The sequence below is a fragment of the Montipora capricornis genome, chromosome 7 (assembly GCF_036669925.1).
Source record: "Montipora capricornis isolate CH-2021 chromosome 7, ASM3666992v2, whole genome shotgun sequence".
NCBI classification, from domain to species: Eukaryota; Metazoa; Cnidaria; class Anthozoa; order Scleractinia; family Acroporidae; genus Montipora; species Montipora capricornis.
This window is the reverse complement of record NC_090889.1, coordinates 7100066-7121355: the sequence shown is the minus strand read 5'-3', so window position 1 is coordinate 7121355 and position 21290 is coordinate 7100066. Positions and strand designations below refer to the sequence as shown.

The following is a 21290-nucleotide window of genomic DNA, read 5'->3' as shown; positions in this document are numbered from 1 at the left end:
ACTGTGAATGAATCCGTATAGATCTTACCAGGGGATGGATGAGGACAACTTTTTAGACAAAGACCTTATGTAAGTCTCCATGCTGTGTTTTTGTTTTGTTTTGTTTAAATGCTCTTCATGCCACAGTCACAACTAACATCCATGTGTCTTGTTCGACAGCAATACCTTAAACCAACGCTTTGCAAGAGTACCCTCTCCTCAGCAAGCGCAACCGATGTTTGGCAGACAATTCTGGCCATTTCCTTCGAGCAGCACTTCTTTTTATCGGCCGTCCGAAATGGGAAGGGCCCAGTTCGACGAACAGCAACAAATAAGTATTGATGATTACAATCAGCTCAGCAGCCCAAGCAACTCCAGTAACTCGTCCCGAACGATATCGCCGATCCCAGTGGTAGCAAGCACTTCATGTGCTCAAGCAGTGGAGGAAGGCGCCCAAGTTAAAACTAAGAAAGCGCGATCAAAGTCTGTGGACTGGACGGAAGACGAGACCCATGACCTTCTAGAAGCGTGGGGTCCAAGATACAGCCAGCTCCGGAGTGCCTCTCAAAGAGAAAAGGTAAACATATGGAACCAAATATATGCCTCTTATAAATCTGCCTATCCCCAAAGCCAGAGAACCCTTCAGCAAATAAAGAAACGGCAGCAGAACTTGGAGTATGAGTATAAGCTACTTAAACAAAAGTCACAGAAAACCGGGGAAGCAGGAATCAAGCAAATCAAAGATGGCTTTCCTTACTTCGACTATTTTGACGACGTAATGGGCCATCGGGACAGTGTTGATTCCAGTAAAATGGCAGTTGAGGGAAGCTCTATCTTCACTACGGAGAGCGAAGAGGCCGCATCAGAAAGTGGAAGTGTTTCGGCACCAACTGAGATCGCACATCCTGACAAACGAAAAGTAGACAAGCCAGAAAATAGTGTCCGTAAGGGAAAACGGCGGCGACAAGATGAGCCCGGAACTAGTGGTCAGTCCTCTGATTTCCAAAAAGCTTTCATGGAAATGTGGGAGCGCAGCATGAACGAAGACAGGGAGAGATTTGAACGTTCCGCTGAAATATTTCGCGAGGCGCAGACCAAACAAATGGAGCAGACAAACGCCATACTTTCCGGATTTAAAGACATTTTTAAAGATTTGGCGTCTAAGTAGGTAGCATGATATAATATGTTTTATTCATTGTTAATGTTTTACATACAGTCCAATCTCAGAGGAACTGATTCTTTTTATTTGACATAAATTACAAAGATAACAATCTAAATTTTGCAGAATTTATCAACCAGTTTTCCAATTAAAATTACAATTGAAACAAAACCTTTGTTTTATAGTTAACGTCTATTAGTACACAATTGTCCAGTTGCGACTTTCTTCACAGGTTTTCCCATACGTAGTCTTTTAGGGTGTCTCGGATGCTGTTGCCAGTTTCCAAAGCATTTCTCCCTCCGTTTTCATCAGCAGGGTTATCGTCTGAGTCGCTCTCGTCTGCGTCGTATAGGTCGCCCCTTTCAATGCAAATATTGTGCAGAACGCAAGCTGCAATTACAGTCTTTTTCAACGTTTTCGTTTTTTGTTCAGTTTTCTTCAACATAATTCTCCAACGTGATTTTAGCATGCCAAATGTTCTTTCCACTACGCATCGCAGTGCGCTAAATTTCCTCTGCTCTGGAGTCAAACGGCCTCTATCTGCAAAGGGTTTGAGGAGCCAGTTCATGAGTGGATAGGCACTGTCTCCAGCTAGTAGAGGCCCGATTTCTGTTCCATTGATATTCCGTATTGGACCACTGAGAATTTGCTCATTTTGTGCTAAGTCATATAAACCGCTTAGCCTAAGAACTCTAGCGTCATGTATGCTGCCAGGATACCCAACAGTTGCATGAATGAACTTTAAATTTGCATCGACTATGCCCTGTAGATTGACACTGTAATGCTGCTTTCGATTAAAATAATCTTCGTGATTCTCTGGTGGAGCATTTATCTCGATGTGACATCCATCGATCGCTCCGATTATTTGCGGTATTCCATACAGTTCTTCAAATTCTTCTATTTTCTCTCGAATTTCCTGATTTGTTAAAGGAAATTTTATAAAGCGTTCTTTTAGCTCAAAAATTGCCTGTTCGAATTCAGTACAAATGAATTTCGCCGTTGACTTTCCAAATCCAAACTGTAAACCGCAACTCCTATAGCTGTTGCCTGTTGCGAGCCGCCAGAGTGCCAGGCCAACTCTTTCCTCCACGCTGATCGGAATTCTAAATCTCGTGTGCTGTTTTTGTAACTTTACCCTAACAAGGTCACACAAGTATTCAAATGTTTCTCGGGTGACTCTGAAATGTTCCTTCCACATAAAATTAAGCCCTGGGCTTGCTATGAGGTGTCGAAACCAGTTCTGTGGACGAGGCCAAACCCAAGCTCTTCGTCCCCTTTGAGCATTCATGACCTGATTGATTTGGGTCATCATGAGAAACATTCGTCTGTTTCTCCGCATAATCCTAAATTCTTCCTCTAAAACGTGAAGGTGATAAAGATGGGAAAGCAAAGATCTTTGACGTAGCAGTAAAATAATTGTGAGCCATAAAAGGCAAGCAATTCGAAGGTTTCTAGGTCGCATGATCAAGTGAAGAATTCCAATTCTCCCTCAATTCTCCGAAAAGCGTGATGAATACACGTGGGAAATTTGCCGCGAAACTTGATTGACAACACGATTACCTTGAAAGCATACTTTGAACTCTAATATGAACGCTCATCACGGTAAGTAAACATGGACGATCTCAAGTATACTTGAGCTCGGGTATACTTAAGGTGTACTTACTCCGCTGGTATGAACCCACCTAATATCTCTCCGATCAGTTAGAGCGCCTGCAGAAGCGAGCACTACGCATAATAAGCAATAACGAGTTATCTTATAGACAAGCTTTAGAAGTTTTTAGCATACCTACCTTGTATGCCAGGAGAGAGGCGATTGGTAACTCAATGTTTCAAGACATATGTAATAACAATAATCACAAGCTTCATTCACTCCTTCCGCCACCTTACTCTGGCACTTTGCGTACACGGAAAAATCGCAAGTTCCAAGTCCCGCGTTTTAAAACCAATCGTTTCAGAGACAGTTTTATTGTCAGCCATTGCCGATAACATGCCCTTTTACAACTCATATATATTAAATGATATGATTTTGAAAAATTTTAGCTGTATCTTAATTGTAATTTAGTGTTTATATGATAATAGCTTTAGTATTGTTAAATTCTTATCAAATAACTTTCTTATTTTATCATTATATAATTTATAGTTACAATTAATTAACGTTTTACATTTGTAAAAATTATCGTAATTCAGCCCTCGGGCTGCAAGGGTAATTTTAATAAAACTATCTATCTACCACCATGGGATGCTATGTTAAAGATGACCGATATCCAATTAGAGCTATTGACTGACATTGACATGTTCCAATTCATTGAAAAAGGACTGAGAGGAGGAATTTGTTATATTGCCGACAGATATGAACAAGCAAACAACAAATACATGAAAACATACGATGAGAAGGCGCCCTCAATTTATATCATGTATCTTGACGCGAATAATCTGTATGGATGTCACAGTATCTTCCAACAGTTGGATTCAGATGGATGAAAGAAAAACAGATTGATAAGATAGACTTAGCTAAATATACAGAAGATAGCAAAAAAGGGTTGATATTAGAGGTTGATCTAGAGTATCAAACAAAACTACATAATCTCCATAATGATTATCCCCTAATCCCAGAAAAGGTTAAGGTAACAAGAGATATGTTATCTCCATATTGCCAAAAATAGTGGAGAAGTATAATATATCAACGGGTTTGGTACTACTGATATCCACCTTAAGAACAAAGAAAAGTATGTTCTTCATTACCAAAACCTCCAAATATATACTGATCTTGGTTTAAAAATAACTACAACCCATCGAGTACTAGAGTTTGATCAATCTCCTTGGCTTAAACAATACATTGACTTTAAGTAAAGCTATGATCTTCGCAGTTATGAACGCAATTTTTACAATTGCGTGGAGAAGCCTGTAAAATTTAGGACTTCAACGGGGTCTGAACCCGTGACCTCGCGATTCCGGTGCGACGCTCTAACCAACTGAGCTATAAAGCCACTGACGTTGGGAGCTGGTCATTTGTGGGTTCTAATGGTCTCGTGAGGAATGAATCAATGATGAAATGGTATATGAAATGAATCATATATGAACTGCGGATATGAAATCAAGTAAAGCTAGGATCTTCGTAGTTATGAACGCAGTTTTTACAATTGCGTGGAGAAGCCTAAAAAACTAAGGACTTCAATGGGGTTTGAGCCCGTGACCTAGCGAGTCCTGAATTTTTCCGGCTTCTACACGCAATTGTAAAAAACTGCGTTCATAACTGCGAAGATCATAGCCTTACTTGATTTCATATCTGCAGTTCATATATGATTCATTTCATATACCATTTCAACATTGACTTTAATACTCAGAAAAGAATTGACGCTAAAAATTCATTTAAAAAAGATGTTTTAAACTCACGAACAACAGTGTATTTGGAAAGACAATGGAAAATATCCGAAAAAGAGTAGATGTAAGGCTTATAACTATTAAAAGAACTATTAAAAAATGACATCGAAACCAAATTGTCAGCAGTAAAATATTCAATGAAAATCTAGTAGCAGTGCATAAGATCAAGGAAACGCTAATCCTAAATAGGCCGGCATATGTGGGTATGTGTGTCTTAGATCTCGGCAAAACGCTAATGTATGATTTTCACTATAATTATAAAAAAACAAAAAAAAGTACAATGATAAAGCAAAATTATTATTCACAGACACAGACTCACTAACTTATGAAATTGAAACCGATGATGTACATCAAGATTTTTGGCATGACAAGGATAAATTTGACCACAGCGATTATTCGGAAGATAGTCCCTATTTCAACAAAGCAAACAAAAAGGTCATAGGCAAATTGAAAAATGAAGCTTCAGGCATTCCTATCATAGAATTCATAGGACTGAGATCTAAAATGTATTCAAATATTAAAGACAATGATAAAGGAGGCAAAAACAGCGAAGGGAATCAAGAAGAATATTATAAAGAAAAATATAAAATATAATGACTATAAACAAACTTTATTTAAAAACAGACAAATGTATCATACAATGAAAACCATTAGAATCAAAAATCATCAACTTGGAAGCTATGAGCTGAACAGAGCGTCATTGCCTTGCTTCCACAATCAGCGCTATATCCAGGAAAATGGTGTAACCAGTTTCGCTTACAAAAAAAATGTTATGAAGTCACAACACAGCTGTGTCGGGCTAAAACAATCTGGATGAACAAATTGTACTAACAAACTTTACTTATAAACGTTACTCACAAAAACGTTACTGAAAAACTTTACTCACAAACTTTACCGACAAACTTTACTCATAAAATTTATGGAAAAAACTATCTTGCATATATTTTAAACACACAATAATTTTTCATTTGATTTTTCTATTTGTTTTTTTCCTGTTCCATTTGATTATGCGAATATTTAAACGCACTTCAATTTATTAAACACACAGTTTTCCAAAAATCATCTGCTTACCTTCGCTTGTGTCGAGCATTGGAAAAACAGTTGATGTACAAAATGCGCTTGCAGATAGGCACAGTAATAATTCTTTGTATGCAGTATTTATTGTTCAGATTTTGAATTCAGTGTTATTAACCACACCCCCCCCCCCCCCATAATCCAGAGATTTTAGCTTTTTTCCAGCCCCTGATCGAGGTTCGCTCGGCGCTGCCGAAAAAAGCAATCTCTTTTATTGTATGCAGTATTAGTAGCATGGAGAAAATTTTTTGAAGGCTGAGGTCCCAAGGAAGCTAGTGTAATTTGATAAATGAAGTCACTCTAGCAAATTAGTGTTTCCTCAGCTTGTGCGAAAAATTTACTCAGCGCCATCTAATGTTACTAGATGCAGAGAAAGTAGATAGTTAAAAATATTTGTTGACAATATTTGAAAATGATCTGGTACCCCCAACTACTATACTGCTATCATACACCAGAAAGGGAAGGAGGAAAAGAAGAAGTTCCAACTTTAGGATTATGTGGCGCTGAAAATAAATAAAATGTGCTACTTGCTCAAATTGTAATAACTTGATGGGACTGTGCCAAAATAAACACAACATTTGGATTTATCACTACAAACAGACTCAGCAAAATCTTTAAAAAAAGCAAATATTTTATTTGATAATTCAAAAGAAATAACAGTTACAAGAGCGTACAAAATGGCTTCTGATCAATAGATTATGAAACCCTTTTTCCTGACTTTGCAAAGTTTTATTTTTATTTGCTTTTGATTATTACGAATTCAAAGTAAGCAAAGGATAGGGCAAATAACTAAGCAAACTTATAATCAACAGTACATCATGTATACTTCAGTTCTTTTATTCCTTAGAAGATAATTCAATAATGTTACCCCCTGCCCTCCCAAGGAGATTCATCACTAAACGTCCTTCTAAGAAGCTCCCAGAGAGAAAAGGAGAATCGGTTATCATGCACAGTATGTCTAAGCATTAAAATCAGTGCCTAGACTAAACAACCATTGGGGTTTTATAAAATACTCATGAAGAATTTATGCTACACCAAGTTCATCCACTCACCTCTAGGACCAATTTACTTACAAATATATAACACGTACTTGCTAATATAATTGATGGGTTTTTGTTGATGTTTCCTATTATCAATTTTAACCTACTTTAAAATAAAATGACCTAGGTTAACATTAAAATTAACCTAAATTTAAATTTAACTGTAACATGTACATGTATATATTTATGTTAATTCTTACTCTCAAACGGTTCGATGTAACATGATTTCCGTAGTATGTAAAAAACATGTAAATAACTTGTAAATCATCAAAGAGATACTGTAAATAAAAAATTGCATGATTTCTACCCATTTACACGTTTTGAGAAATCCTGTAAAAAAACATGTAAATAATTGAGGTAAAACATGTAAATTACTAAAAATATCATGTAAATTTCTAAAAGCAAGGAAATAAAATCATGTAAATCTAATAAGGGATACTGTAAATATCATGTAAATAGAATAAACGAGCCTGTAAAAATCATGTGAATCCTAAAAAGGAACTTGTAAATATTATGGAAATTGAATAAAACAGCTTGTAAATATCATGTAAATCGAATAAAGGAGCCTGTAAACATCATGTAAATCATACAAGGGAGCCTGTAAATATCATGTAAATCGAATAAAGGAGCCTGTAAAATATCATATAAATCGAATAAGGGAGCCTGTAAATATCATGTAAATCGAATAAAGGAGCCTGTAAATTTCATGTAAATTGAATAAGAGAGCCTGTAAATATCATGTACATCGAATAAAGGAGCCTGCAAATATCACGTAAATTGGATAAAGGGGCCTGTAATTTTCATGTAAATCGAATAAACAAGCCTGTAAAATATCACGTAAATCGAATAAGGGAGCCTGTAAATATCACGTAAATCGAATAAGGGAGCCTGCAAATATCATATAAATCGAATAAGGGAGCCTGTAAATATCATGTACATCGAATAAAGGAGCCTGCAAATATCACGTAAATTGGATAAAGGGGCCTGTAATTATCATGTAAATCGAATAAACAAGCCTGTAAAATATCACGTAAATCGAATAAGGGAGCCTGTAAATATCACGTAAATCGAATAAGGGAGCCTGCAAATATCATGTAAACTGAATAAGGGAGCCTGTAAATATCATATTAATCAAATAAAGGAGCCTGTAAATGTCACATCAAAAACAGCTGCTTCATTATTTTTTTATTATTATAACTCCCTACATCGGAAGGTAACACCGTCTATCGAAGGTTCAAGATTCTAACATTTAAAGGAAAATTGCACATGATTGATATGTTTCCATAAATATATATAACCGCAATTTCCGCTTGTGTGACAATGTAATCATTAATATTCATTCTGTCAATGTTAGTTTTACAGTAAACTGTCTTTAATCTACTATTCTATATGAACGCGTACTGTTCACTAAAGAATAGTATGGAGGAATCCTGAATTCCAATTTCTCTACTTCTATCCACCATATTTAAAAGGTTTCACTATTAATAAACAATTTATCATAATATTCAAGTCTTCATAAATATACAATATTTAATTTTTAGTTTGTGCCCATATGAGGTGTGCCACTTGCAAGTTCTCTTGGGAAATACTTAAATGGTGTACGATAACAAAATTGCGTGCATGGTTAGACCTACTCTTCAAGCTACATCGAACTGTATGAGGCGTGCCACTCGCCAGTTCAGATGAAAAGTACTACATAGCATACTATACCAAATTAACTGCATGGTTAGACCTACTTTTCAAGTTACATCAGACTGTACGAGGCACACCACCCGCCAGTTCAGATGGGAAATACTACATAGCATACTAACACAAATTAACTCCATGGTTAGACGTACTTTTCAAGTTACATCGAACTGTATGAGGCATGCCACCCACCAGTTCAGATAGGAAATACAACATAGTATACTATAACAAAATTAACTGCTTGGTTAGATCCACTATTCAAGTAACATAGAGCTGTATGAGATGTGCTACCCGCCATTTCCGAAGGAAAATGCTACAGAGTTCCCTAAAACAAATTTACTGCCTGTAATTGAGTAGTACTTTAATTACATTGATCTTTAAATCAATGTTGCCACATGCGGATGTGTTTATTAGAAAGATATCACTTGTGTTTGATGGATTTACCACTGAAAGATGACTGACAATTTCCTCAGACTCAAGGGACAGTGAAACCTTTTTTTGATTTTCGTCACAAAACTTACAGTATATGAACAGAAAAGTCACGGATTGTTGCACTGAACATCTCTCCCTTGTATTCACCCAGTTCAATGTGAGGGCTTTCGACTCTGCCACAATTACCTGATATCTGGAACAAATTCACTTGACCCAGTTAATGTCAACAGCTTAAGCCTATAATGTTCACAAGGTGTATCCACAATGGCAATGAAACCTCAACCCTCCCAAGTTTTGACACAACGACATCAAGAATTATTCACAATTGCATCACAATTTGAAAACAGCACTGTCTGTTTCTTGCATTCCCTTCAGCACTGCATCTTGTGGTTGAGGTACATGTAGGCCCTGGAAAAGATTCACACCAGTCAATCAATCAATTTATATAATTTCATTTCGATGAAAGATGTAACAAATCACTTTGCCATTCATAAACAATGCTCCTGTGTAAGTAAAACAGAATAATGAAGCTAAAGGAATTCTTGCAAGAATCTTGTAGGAATCTTATAAGATCTTCTAAGTTTGTTGCAAGAGTCTTAGTTAAGAAGTAAGATAAGACCTTGTTATGAAACCTAACAAGAATATTGGTAAGATCTTTAAGAATTCCACCTGGGTGACTGCCATTGTTTCGAAAACAAATCCATAAGCATGCATTGGATACTACCAAAATCGCTAAACTGTTTGCACCCAGAAAAAAATGATCTATTGCATTTGAATTTCGACTCACTCACGTGACCATTTGGGGGTGCCCCTATTTGTGACGTGTCGTTCTTGATGTGAGCAGGCCATGGGAAAATAAAGAAACAGACCGCAACTTGACATGTGGGGTACGAAGAACTTTCCACCATATGGAAATGATATGAGGTCACTGATAGTTGAGCGGAGGGGGAGATGTTTCAACAGAGTTCTACCCAGGAAGTTTTAGAGACTTGGGATTAAAGTACAAAATGAGCGGCCTTACAGTTTCAAAATATGGAAGACCTTTTGTCCCGCCTTTTGTCCCGCCTTCGATCAATAAGAACAAATGAGAAGAGATGTCAAATCTTTTCTTTTACTTTCTTTGCAATATTACTGTACTTAAACTTGTTTTGATTACTAAAAGAAAATAGTTTATTTGTTCTCCACGACTGACATTACCATAATTAAATTACTGCTACCCTGACGATAAAATTTTCGCAGAGAATTTATCTTCGAATTTACGTCAACCAAAACAACAACAACGGATAAAAACTCAACTTATCATTGGCTTGAGACTTCAGTATCGATTCCAGTGAACAATTTGTCGATACTGTACTGGTATTAAACCACAGAGTTATTATTTTTGCTTTACAAGCATGAAATTTGAAACAGCAAAGCAATCCCTGTTTACATTGAACTGCCTCACAAGTGTGACACTTTTATTTTCTTTTTGGTCAAGCAGGCAAGTCTTTACATTACCAGCTATGCCATGTAAGTTACCGAAGGTCTGCTTTTTGACAGCAGTTGCACCAAATCTAGTTCTGGTTCTTCCAGCTTTTCAGTTGATCCTTAGCTGTGTGACGATGGAAGTAATTTCCGGTTGTTTGACAAAACTCGTCTTCAATATTTCTGAAACTGTAAGACCACTCATTTTGTACTTTAATCCTATGTCTCTAAAACTTCCCGGGCAGAACTCTGTTGAAACAACTCCCCCTCTACTCACTCATACCATTTCCAAACAGTGGAAAGTTCCTCGTTCACATTCTCAAACCACGGTTTGTTTCTTCATTTTCCCACGGCCTCGCTTACATCAAGAATGCACGTTACAAATCGGGGCGCTCCAAATGGTCACTTGAGCAAGTTGAAATTCAAATGCGATCAATCATTTTTTTCAGGGTGCAAACAGTTTAGTGATTTCGGCAGTAAGATGACAGATAGCCAACGAGGTGCGAAGCACCAAGCTAGCCATGCACCACATAATTATCTCATATCCAACAAGCGTGAATGGAATAATAATATTGTTTTATTGAAAACGCCCCCAAAATAGAGAGAAATCTTACCGACTTTATTGTGTAACTGTATATTTTCAGCTGACATGTACGCTTTCCATAATTTCGTAGAGCATGGTCTATTAGCTCATATACCACGATTTCAAGGCCAATGAATTCTGAATTGTATTATACAATGATCAAGTTTTTAATATTTATTATACATGTACTATCAACATTAATGTTTATAGTAGTATCACAAAATTTACATGAAGTCTCACTTTGAAAGCGTGCACAAAACAATATTATTTGTCTTATTGGTCTCTGCAGAGTGTATGTAGTGTTTCCAAGGTACTTTTAAAATACAAGAGTTTCCTTAAATAACACTTACCTACCTTTTAGAAAAGTGCCATTAAAGACAATTTCCACCTGCCCTGTTTAGCTGCCATAGACCTAATACTGTACATTGATCTGAAACAAAATATGGACATATAAAAACCCCACAAGGTCAGCTTCATGACATGACATAATGGTTATGGTGGGAGCTGTGGAAATTTGACCTGCTGGAATTCCTTTTGACACCCTGCCTTACAAACTTATCTGGAAGCCTGTGACAACCTCCGAAAGTGTGCACCTTTGCAAACTGACCATTTTGTACATGTAATAAAGTCAATAATAATTTTTTATTGTTGATTTTTTTATAATTTGTTATTGGTAATGCCTGAATTAGTGTTTGAAGGCTACAAATCAAAACAATTTTTGTATTTCACTTATAAGTTTGCTCATTTTTTGAGCGTTCCTTAGCGTAACGCACTCAAAGCACAATTTTGTGAGATTTCCCATATCCGATTAAACAATAGAGCAATCATGCAAAGAATTCCCCCCTAAAACAAAAGTTTTGAGAACTCTCCTATCCAGGCAGGGACACGGCGGTCTCTGGTTGAGGTTCGGTTCACGGTCGACGAAAGATGGGTAATCAGGCGATTGTTCTGAGGGAAGCCCCTCCCTCATTGCGTCAATAGGTAATCTCAGTTCCCTGCCGAACATGAGCATACTGGGGAAGAAGCCAGTCGTCTCATGGGTGGATGCACGCAAACCCAAGAGGACCTTAGGTAGGTACTGATCCCACTCCTCTTGCTCCTCCGCAACCTTAGCAATAACACCGGTCACCGTACGGATAAGTCGTTCCACACCCCTATCACACTGAGGGTGGTATGGCGTTGTCCTTTGTTTGACGGACTCAATCAAGCTGCATAAGCCACGGAATGTCCTAGACTCAAAATTGCGGTCCTGGTCGCTGAGTATCCCTCGAGGGCAACCGAAGCGGCATACGAAGTTGTCCATGACAGTCCGGGCGACCGTGTTAGCCTCTTGATCAGGTAAGGCGTATGCTTCGGGCCACTTCGTGTACATGTCCACCACAACAGCAACATACTTGTTTCCTTTGTTGGTCTCTGGAAGGGGGCCGAGAATGTCAATCTGAATCCTCTCTAGTGGGTAGCCCGTCTTAAGAGGTTGCATAGGCGCTCTCACCCGTGGTATTGGTTCATTTCTGGAGCCGCAAGTGTGACAAGTACGACAGTACAGTTCAATATCCGCAGTGTAGCCAATCCAGTAAAAGTGTTTCCGCACATTGTCTTTAGTCTTGCGCACTGACAAGTGTCCGCACAAGTCCTGTAACTCCTGCAACACAGCACCCTTTAACTACTCTGGGACACACACCTGCAGACTTTCATGTCCAGTCTTTTCATCAAACCATCGCCGGTGGAACACCTCATTCTGCAAAAGCAACCTATCGTATTGACCACATAAGGCCCACATATGCCGATCTGCCCAGCTCATTTCTTCTTTAGGTGGTCTCCCTCCTGCCCCAAGCCACTGTAGCACTGCATTCAAATGCTTATCCTTTGACTGCTCTGTCCAAAGGTGAGCACTGGATCACGGTGGGTGCGGTGGTCTGGGTCCCGACTTGTTTCCATCATCCACAAAAGCTGTTGAACCGTCACTAGTAGTCGCTCCAACAACCAATGGTTCACAAAAATTCTGTACTTCACCAAGTGTGTCAGACGCGGGATTTTCTGGCCAAGGTCGACGGGACAGGCCATCGGCATTGCCATGCAGATGACCGGGCCGATGCTCTATCTTCATGTCGTACTGTTGAAGGTGCTGAAACCATCGGGCTTCCTGAGGTTTAGGATTCTTAAACGTGTTGAAGCCACACTAACGAGCGGTGATCCAGACGAGCAACAAACGGTTTGTTGACCAGATACGGGTAGAATGTTTTTGTCCCGAATACTAGCGCATACATCTCAATCTTGGTTGGCGGCCACTTTCTCTGCGATTTTGTCAAGGCCTTGGCATCTTACGTAATTGGGCGCTCCTCGCCATCTTGCACCTGAGACAACACAGCAGCGACACCGGTCATGCTAGCATCAGTATCTAGTATAAATGGGAGATCAAATCTTGGGTATGCGAGAACTGGTGCTTCAAAAAGGGCTTGCCTTAGGGCGTCGAAAGATCTTTGACAGTCGTTGGACCACACAAAGTTTCTTCCCTTTTCCTCAAGAACGAAAAGAGGGCTTGCGACAGTTGCAACATCCGGAATTAATCTCCTGTAGTAGCCGATCTTTCCCAGAAAAACACGTAACTCAGACACATTGGTTGGTGGTGGCCAGGATTTCACTGCGGAAACCTTTTTAGGATCTGTGGAAACTCCCTCCGCTGACAGGATATGTCCAACAAAAGGTACGCGTTGTGGTAGCAGACAGCATTTCTCTGGCTTCACCTTCAATCCAGCCTTCTCTATAAGGGAGAGAGCACGGTCCAAGGACTCACAGTGCTTGGCAAACGTGGCACCAAAGATGAGGACGTCATCAAAGAATGCCAATAGTTCTTCCCATGCCATTCCCGCTAAGAGACTGGCAATCTGCCGCACAAAGAAAGGAGCTGCGTTGGGCCCAAAGGGGACACGTTTCCATTGCCAGTGCCCCTGCTTTGTAGAGAAAGCTGTTTTCTCCCTGTCATCATTGTGAATTTCGAACGCATGGTAGGCAGAGACAAAGTCCAGGGTTGAGAAAAACTCAAGAGTATTGATCATGTCCTCCACCCTTGGAATAGGGTAGTGTTCCTTAACAGTGACACTATTTAGCTTACGGAAATCAACACAGTAACGGTAAGAGCCATCCTTCTTAGAAGCTAAGACGACCTGTGCATTGCAATTCACTGTTCTTCCACCGCTATCATCGTGGCGGACTCAGCCCTATAGTTTCGCGCTGTCGGTATTGCTTGGCCACCCTCTACGGCTGGACAGAACCCCCCCACACTTGTGTCCTTGTAGATTGTAACCGGCTGCCCAGAATAGTTGTAGAAGCGGACTGGGACCGACCCTTTATTGACCAAGGATAGAGTACTGGGCACTGCAATTGGAAACCTCTCAAAGAATTTATCCATGGGTTCAAGGACTCCCTGAATTCCCTCTAAATTTGACCCATTGACTTCGCAAATGAGATCAACTGTATGGTCTGGCTGAATGGTAACATTTTCTACCAGGGAGACTCTGTGCACCTGCCAACTTAATTCATCTCGCAAGCGCACCTCGGTGTTTCCAGCGCGAAGGGCTCCCTTGTTAAAGTCGACAACACACCCATTGTCCCTTAAAAAGTCTACCCAAAGAAGGCACTCTGCTTGAGGCTGTCAAAACTATAGAATAGCTGTTTAGCTCTGATCCCTTTGAAAGCCATGTCTAGTTCCACTGTTCCCAAGATGTTCAGCTGGGAGCCCTCGGCGCCCACGACCTTGGATCCGACCTTCCCTAGGGCCCCGTTAAAAGCAATGCACTTAAAAACTTTGTCACTAAAAATACAGATGGGGCTACCACAGTCCACTACGGCGGTCACAGGCACCCCTTTTATCTTGCAGTCAAGTGACAACACGTTAGACTGAATGGAACTAATGCGTATCACTGGTACTTGGTCTTCGGGCGGGGAGCGACTTGGTTTTACGACCTGTCGCCCGCCCTGCGGAAGTTTCCGTGCGGGCAGTCCCTCTGGAAATGATACACTGACCCACATGTCCAACACCCCCTGCCCCTGCTATTAGCGAGGCCAAACTGAGGGGGAACGTAGTTTCCTCATGTGCCACTCGAAGGGATGGGATTAACCACTGCTTCGGCTGCTGCCTTTGCAGTAGCTGACGCAATTATAGTCGAAAGCTCTGGGGCCCAACCTGGTAGAGGTGGATTTTGCACTTGGCAAGCTTTTTTCTCGTGGGCTGACACTTCACTCACAACCCTTTCTCTCATTCTCACTGCTCTGAGTTCTAATGCTTCGAGTTGTAGAGCTTCTGACAGGGCTTTATCTAGGGTCGAGGGTTTAAAGCGGATTACGTCCTTCGCAAGTGTCGCCCCAATTGCATCAGTGAAATGATCTACACAAGCTTGCTCCAAACTAGCCGAGCTCAAAGTCGGGTAGGCCTCCCCGCACAAGCGTTTCATATCAATACTTAAATCTAACAAACTTTCTCCCACCTTTCTTCGTCGTGCTTTGAGCGTAGCTTTAGCGGCTTCGGGAACCTGACGCATGCCGATTATCTTGCGAAGAGCCTCCACCATACATGTGTAAGAGCTCTTGTCACTCGCTGAGAGTTGAGACACGAGCTTTTTCTTTCATCCACAGGATCAGTTGATTTGCTTTTTCCTCTTCTTTCCAGCCGTTCATTCTCGCACAAGCCTCAAACTGGTCCAAGAACGCCTGAAAATCTGTGTCGTTGCCGCTTCCCGAAAACTTTTCAGGCTTCACTCTCGTCGCTGCCGCTAACGGTTTCACGTACTGTTTGAATAACCAGCCACTATTGTGTTCTTTTAGCAGCATCGTTTGAAGAACAAGGCATCTGCAAGTGGAAAATAAGGGGCTGGCTATAATGGCGTTTACAGCGTAGCTGTGACAAGAATACAGAGATCCATGCATTAATTCCCTATTCGTTATTATTGTTATGGATGGCCTTAATACAATTTAAGTGAAACTACCAAGGGAGTACGTCTGCAAAAGTAATGACTGTGCTGAGGCCCTCCTAGAGGTCTTGGGGAACGAGGGAGCATGGCTACATGTATTTTGAACTGTGGAACAGAGGAACAATGACAAAATGTCTCAGGGAACAAGGGAACATAACCAATTTTCGGAGCAAAAAGCTGGGAACAAGTTTGAAAGTAATCTGGGGAACAAGGGGAAAAAAGTTTAAAAATTTAAGCCATTCAAGCTTAAATCAGGTTTGTACATGTATCAGTAAGATGACGACCTACCGAAAACTCCTTCGGCAATCTTTTGCTTTCAGGATCTTTTGAATCTTCCCGCTCATTTGCTAAATGTAGCTGTTCGGCCACCCTTTGTTCCAAGCGTTCGTAGAACTCAGTTTACGTTTTTAAGGTCTCTATTACTTTTTGCCATGAAGTCTTCACCGATTTATTAACACGATTTGAAAATATGTACCAGTTTTCAACTGCACTGAAAATTACAGAAACCGACCTCTGAATTTTGATTCTCCCTTCTTTTGTCCAACCGTCTTTGTTTCCTTGTCTTAGCTGCTTTCGATGCGCCTCGCTTTCTGTTCTGTTGCACGGTTTGGAGATGCTCAAACTACATGGATACCTTGAGAAAGAAATGGAAAATGTCAAGGCACAATAACATCAACATTTTCTGAATATATGCATTAAGGTTTTGCCTCATTTTGTGGGAGGAATACTTCAGCAGCAGCTTCTTCAGGGTCTCTTCTGCCAAACATGTCTTTCAAGACTTCTGTTGGAGGTGGAGACACTCTTAAGGTTACATCAGAATGTCTGCCAAAATACTCTTCAGGCATCATATAATGGCCACAGCAGTATCCTTTGCAATCGTTACAAGCCGGATTGCCATAGGGTCTATGAGATAGAAAATAAAGGAAGAACTTTGATGTGCAGTGTTCACTAAAAATCGTAAACGGTGAATTTGTCTTACCTGTTTGAATCTTGTACAGGAAGAGGGGTGAAGCTGAGAGGGGGACCTCCATGGTACCAAAGTGGTTCAACAACTGGCCTTCCTTCTTTACGCAGAGGGTGAATACAGTCATTTTGGTAGCAGCAGGTTAAATGGAAGACATATTTATCTGGTAAACCAGGGACCAGGTGACGTGCTCGAAGATTCCACACATCTTCTATCCACTGGTAATCACTAGGGTGATCTTCCTTAAGTTTCTTTTTCAAGCTGGGTTTTCCCTTGAGAAATGTTTTAACAATTGTTCTCAATTTTTGTTTTTCTGCGCTGTCTGTACCCTTGTAAAGATCTATGACCGTATCTGCACATGGACATTTATTCAATCGGCTTAAGTAGACGTCAATTGCATCACTGAGGTTCTGCTTTAATTTGGCTTCATCAACATTACCGTTTTGGGAGTCTAAACATGAACCATTCAAGGTAGATGGTATGAATAAATTAGAATGGGCGAGCGCAAGACATCCATTTTGGAGCTCAATTCTCTTTTTGTTACTTGATCCACTGTCTCGTGTTGTAAGAATGAGAACTTGAGATGCTTTATCAAGATGGTAGCACGTCCACCAAAATTGGACTTCCTTGTGAGAGGGGCCCTCGTCATGACCACCATCAACACGAACACAATTTTTTGTCTTTCTCTCTCCGGTGAGGCAGTTGAAGAAAGCTGATTGCACATCAGGATAGGTCTCTATCGCAATTAAATCAGGGAAATGTTGACCTGGATTCTTGCTGTGCAGTGGCGTGGCTTTGCCAATGCCATCACAAATTTCAGCGGTCGTTCCGGTACTCAAGAAGTTGTATGAGGTAGTCTGTAGACTGGATGGATATTTATTAACATAGTTTGATTTAGTTGTTAGTGGTTCCCCTTCAGAGATACATGGTGTGGCATGTTTCCTGTGTGTTGCAAGGGTGTCAAGACGAAAGCCTGCTTGGTCATCACGGTTAACATTCAGGATATCATTTCCATCCTTAAGCTGCAATGCATCCAGTCCCCTGTAAAATGCTGCTCACCAGTGCTGGTCCGGGTTGTATCTCAAAGTAAATCCTTTCCTTGCTCTTCTGCATGTTACTCTTTCAAGACCTCTACAGCGTGTAGATGACTTTCTTCGCTTGTGTCTTGCAACACAAAGTTCAACAACTGTACCATACCCAAATTTCCTTCCATATACCATTTCCAGATGCTCTTTGATTCTGCTAAACGTTGGTTCCTTCTGCACTTTACGATTGCCATCGAAGGTGAGGACGCCTGTCCTGCGCCAACTGTCTGCCCCAGCACCAGCACTCTTAACATAACTTTCTATTGTTTGACCAATGTCTGGACACTCTTTCACGATCTTGCTGACATTCTTGCCCCTCCTTCTCCTCAAAAATCTTGCCTCTGCAACCTTCTTTGCTGCTTGTCTCTTGGCATTCAATCGCAAGTTCCTTATCTCTTGTACAATTGCTGACTGTGCCTCCTTTTGCAAAGGGTCATGGATACTTCCCCAGTCGGCCTCAACTTCCTCTGCTTCTGAGAGCACAGCTTCATCATCTGCATCAGAGTCGTTTGCTTCAAGCCTCTGTGCAAGGAGAAATGCCTGTCGGCTTTTCGCTATTATCAGTTCTTCCCTCTCTTCTAAATTAAATAGATGAAGTTGACCACCAAAATCCAGCAATTCATCAATAGCTTCATTAGAGTAATCATTCATCTTCTCTTTCATGACTTCCACAAAGCTAAACCAATTCAGCTCACAAGACTTGAGAATGTCCATTAGCTTTGGGAATTTTGGTAACAAGTTGTCTCAGTTATCTCTTTACTCAGTGAGAACTGATGAGCCACATCACCTACAAATCTGTCATGGACCGTTTTGCTAACAGAGGTTAGTCTCCTTTGACACAAGATAAATGGCATCCCTTTTACATTCTGTTATTCTCAAGGCAGCCAGAGGCATCTGTAACAGCCTCTTTTTTGCATCCTTTGCCTTGTACTTTATCCCAGGATTTGACATTCGAAAAGCTTCATTCAAGTTTATGAGCCACTACATGGCTGCTTATGTTCTTCACAGCATATTTTTTCTTTTGCTAGAATGTACATATCCAGTGTGAATCCATCTAATGTGGATACATCAGTAAAATTGTCAAGTTTGATGTAATTCGATACGTTTTGATAACTTTTCAAACACATATTTTCATTCTCACAAGGCCCCCTCCTAGATTTTGAAGTTTCTAGAGGGGGCTGTCCCAAAAATTTTGACCCCCTTTTTTTGCAGTTTGTGTCTGATTACACGTGTTTCCTGGGGATCACTCACATTTCCACCATCTATTTCTACTGTTGTACCTTTTTCTTTAATCTTTTCTTGATTCAAGCTTTCAAAGACACTTCTCTGTTTCCTCCCCTCACCATTAGTAATCTCTTCTCCATCATCAAACTTTTTATTCTTCTTATACCACTTTGCCTTCTTCTCCTTTCTTTGCAACAATTGTAACTCCTGCTGCAACTTATGTAATTCTCGCCTGAGTGTGTTCATTTCTTTCTGAATTTTTTCAAAAGTCTCCCAGTCTTTGGAATTTTGGGCTTTACTTTGATGTAACATTTGGAACCTGATTCCTTTTTGCTTTCCATCAATATCTTCCATGAGGTTACTAATGTGCTCTTTCCTAAATGAATCAGTTGTGTACTTTCTCTTTGTTGGAATCTCCTCATCTCTTCCACTCGACAAAGTTGTTCTTGACTTACCCTTCTTAAATGAAAAAGTGGTATCGTTCCTTACAGCTTCTTTGGCTTGTTCATAAAGCACATCTCTCTCTATTAAGAGGGAAGGATCTCCCAAGGCCAGTTTTGCTGAGGCCTCATTAACAGCAGCCCGGCATATGGTGTCAAAACCCATGTGGATCCCTTGCCATAGATCTTGGAAGATTCAATAAGATCCTGTTTGGTGTTACTGGTTACACAGGATGCCTACAGTAAGAAGGAAGTTCCTGTTAAGTGCAATGTACACAGTGACTTCCGTATTCCCTTTGAATAAAAAAATGATGATATATGTGTGTGTGTAAATATGTAATTAAATATAAGTTTTCGAGATAAATTTTAAGATAACAGAAATTACAATATGCAAGTGAATTTTTCATGGTCATACAATTAGGCCAGATGCTGTAGAGCTTTGCACTAACCTTTACTTTTGGGCCAATCTGGATGTTGCCATTATTGACTAAAATAGTAGCCTGAACTTGTCCAGAGCTGGTGACATCTGCTGACCTTGCTGAACCAGCTGTTATCATCGACATAATTATAAAAAACATTTTACAATTAGGTTAACAAGCATGTCTTCTCCCAGTCAGTTTTATTGGGATTCATGTATTGTGATGGAGTTGGAAATTGCAAGAAGTGTGCTAGCATTGCAAGTTCTAGGCAAAGGTTCACTCTTACATGTAAAAATGTGGCAAATAAAAGCACAGTTCTACAAACAAAATTATACGCAATGAACATTACTTCTTTATTCAAAGACATGCAAACAAACTAAATTTCTTGCAGCAAACATTCCAAAAGAATTATAATTTTTTCTAGTGTTGCTCTTGACTTATAAAATTGAAAGTTACAAAATTGTAGAACACTGCACTTTCTTTTGGATCTTGAAGCACAAGTGGTAGTAGAGGTACATGTCAAAGTGCAAGTGTTTGAAGGCCTAGTGGTGGCTTGGTTTAGTTTCTGACTTTGCTAAAGAAAATAAATCTTGTTTTAAACTCTGTTCTTTATATAATGATATAATTCATCTAGCAAGTACCATTTGTAAAAAAAAATAACGGGCATTTATTAAACAAAGTGAATCTTACATTTTAATAATATTATTAAAAACTTACATTTTCTTTCAAAATTAAACGAAGCTTTCCCTTGCCTTTTATAGATGCAAAGTCGCCCTCCTCTGTATCCAAATACTCGCCCCACTCCTTATCATATTCTTGGAAGGCTAACGTTTCTGCGATGTCAATTTTAAATGCTGTTTTAACAGTGGACAGAAAAGTATCGTCAATGACGATAACTTTTCGTTGGTCACCGTACTACACAAGAACCTGAATAACAAAAACGGGAAAAATAATTAGCATTTGTAAGAAAGTCAATATCAAGCGTGCTCATGAATATGAACACATACGCAATCATGAAAAACAAAAAAACCGAAGACAGTTAATGTACTTGTAGACACATGACCATAGAGTAAAAGAAGTGTTGGTCTGTGTGTATTTAAAGGAAAATAAAACAGATTCGCTTACCTTTCTTTCGCTCATAGTTGGGCGGGAAAAGCAGAATGAGCGAAATATTTGTCCACGGTGGAGGAGACTCGTTTCCAGGTTCTTTCGGTCTTCCAAGATGGCGGCCATGTCAAATTCCCGACCCTAGGGCAGCACCCAAATGTCAAAATCCCTACTCAGGGAAAAGCTCGCGGAGTCAATTTCCCGTGAGTAGTCCCCCCCCCCCCCCCACCCTGGGGCTTAAAATTGCTAGGCGCATTACTAGGTTAAAAATGATTGTCTCTTTTGC

General features: G+C 40.0%; 4 protein-coding genes and 1 long non-coding RNA gene across 5 annotated transcripts in view; 1 reads left to right on the top strand and 4 right to left on the bottom strand.

Annotated features, from left to right (window-relative positions):
- LOC138057422 (uncharacterized) overlaps nt 1-1650 on the top strand; it is a 4251-nt gene extending 2601 nt beyond the window's left edge. Inside the window, exons 1-2 of the mRNA XM_068903447.1 lie at nt 1-69; nt 160-1650. The exon at nt 1-69 is cut by the window's left edge and continues 2601 nt beyond it. Coding sequence (XP_068759548.1) covers nt 8-69; nt 160-1147 — 1050 coding nt within the window. The 5' untranslated portion in view covers nt 1-7 and the 3' untranslated portion in view covers nt 1148-1650. The remainder of the gene's footprint in view (nt 70-159) is intronic.
- LOC138055484 (uncharacterized) lies at nt 1365-2477 on the bottom strand. Its single transcript, XM_068901407.1, has one exon. It carries the CDS (start codon nt 2475-2477, stop codon nt 1365-1367), a length of 1113 nt encoding a protein of 370 aa, XP_068757508.1.
- Nucleotides 2478-7831: 5354 nt separating this feature from the next.
- Nucleotides 7832-18068, bottom strand: LOC138055482 (uncharacterized). Its single transcript, XM_068901405.1, has 7 exons — nt 17922-18068; nt 16745-17751; nt 16473-16668; nt 16277-16399; nt 15283-15644; nt 11149-11228; nt 7832-9159 (listed from the first exon to the last, which is right to left on the bottom strand). Exons 1-4 carry the CDS (start codon nt 18066-18068, stop codon nt 16388-16390), a joined length of 1362 nt encoding a protein of 453 aa, XP_068757506.1. The 3' UTR covers nt 7832-9159; nt 11149-11228; nt 15283-15644; nt 16277-16387.
- On the bottom strand, nt 11607-13854 carry LOC138055483 (uncharacterized). The gene is made up of 2 exons (XM_068901406.1): nt 13153-13854; nt 11607-12440 (listed from the first exon to the last, which is right to left on the bottom strand). Exons 1-2 carry the CDS (start codon nt 13852-13854, stop codon nt 11607-11609), a joined length of 1536 nt encoding a protein of 511 aa, XP_068757507.1.
- A 330-nt stretch (nt 18069-18398) lies between the features above and the next one.
- Nucleotides 18399-20743, bottom strand: LOC138057421 (uncharacterized). The gene is made up of 3 exons (XR_011133666.1): nt 20650-20743; nt 19928-20025; nt 18399-19715 (listed from the first exon to the last, which is right to left on the bottom strand). It is a non-coding gene; the product is annotated as an uncharacterized lncRNA (long non-coding RNA).
- Between the last annotated feature and the right edge of the window lie 547 nt (nt 20744-21290).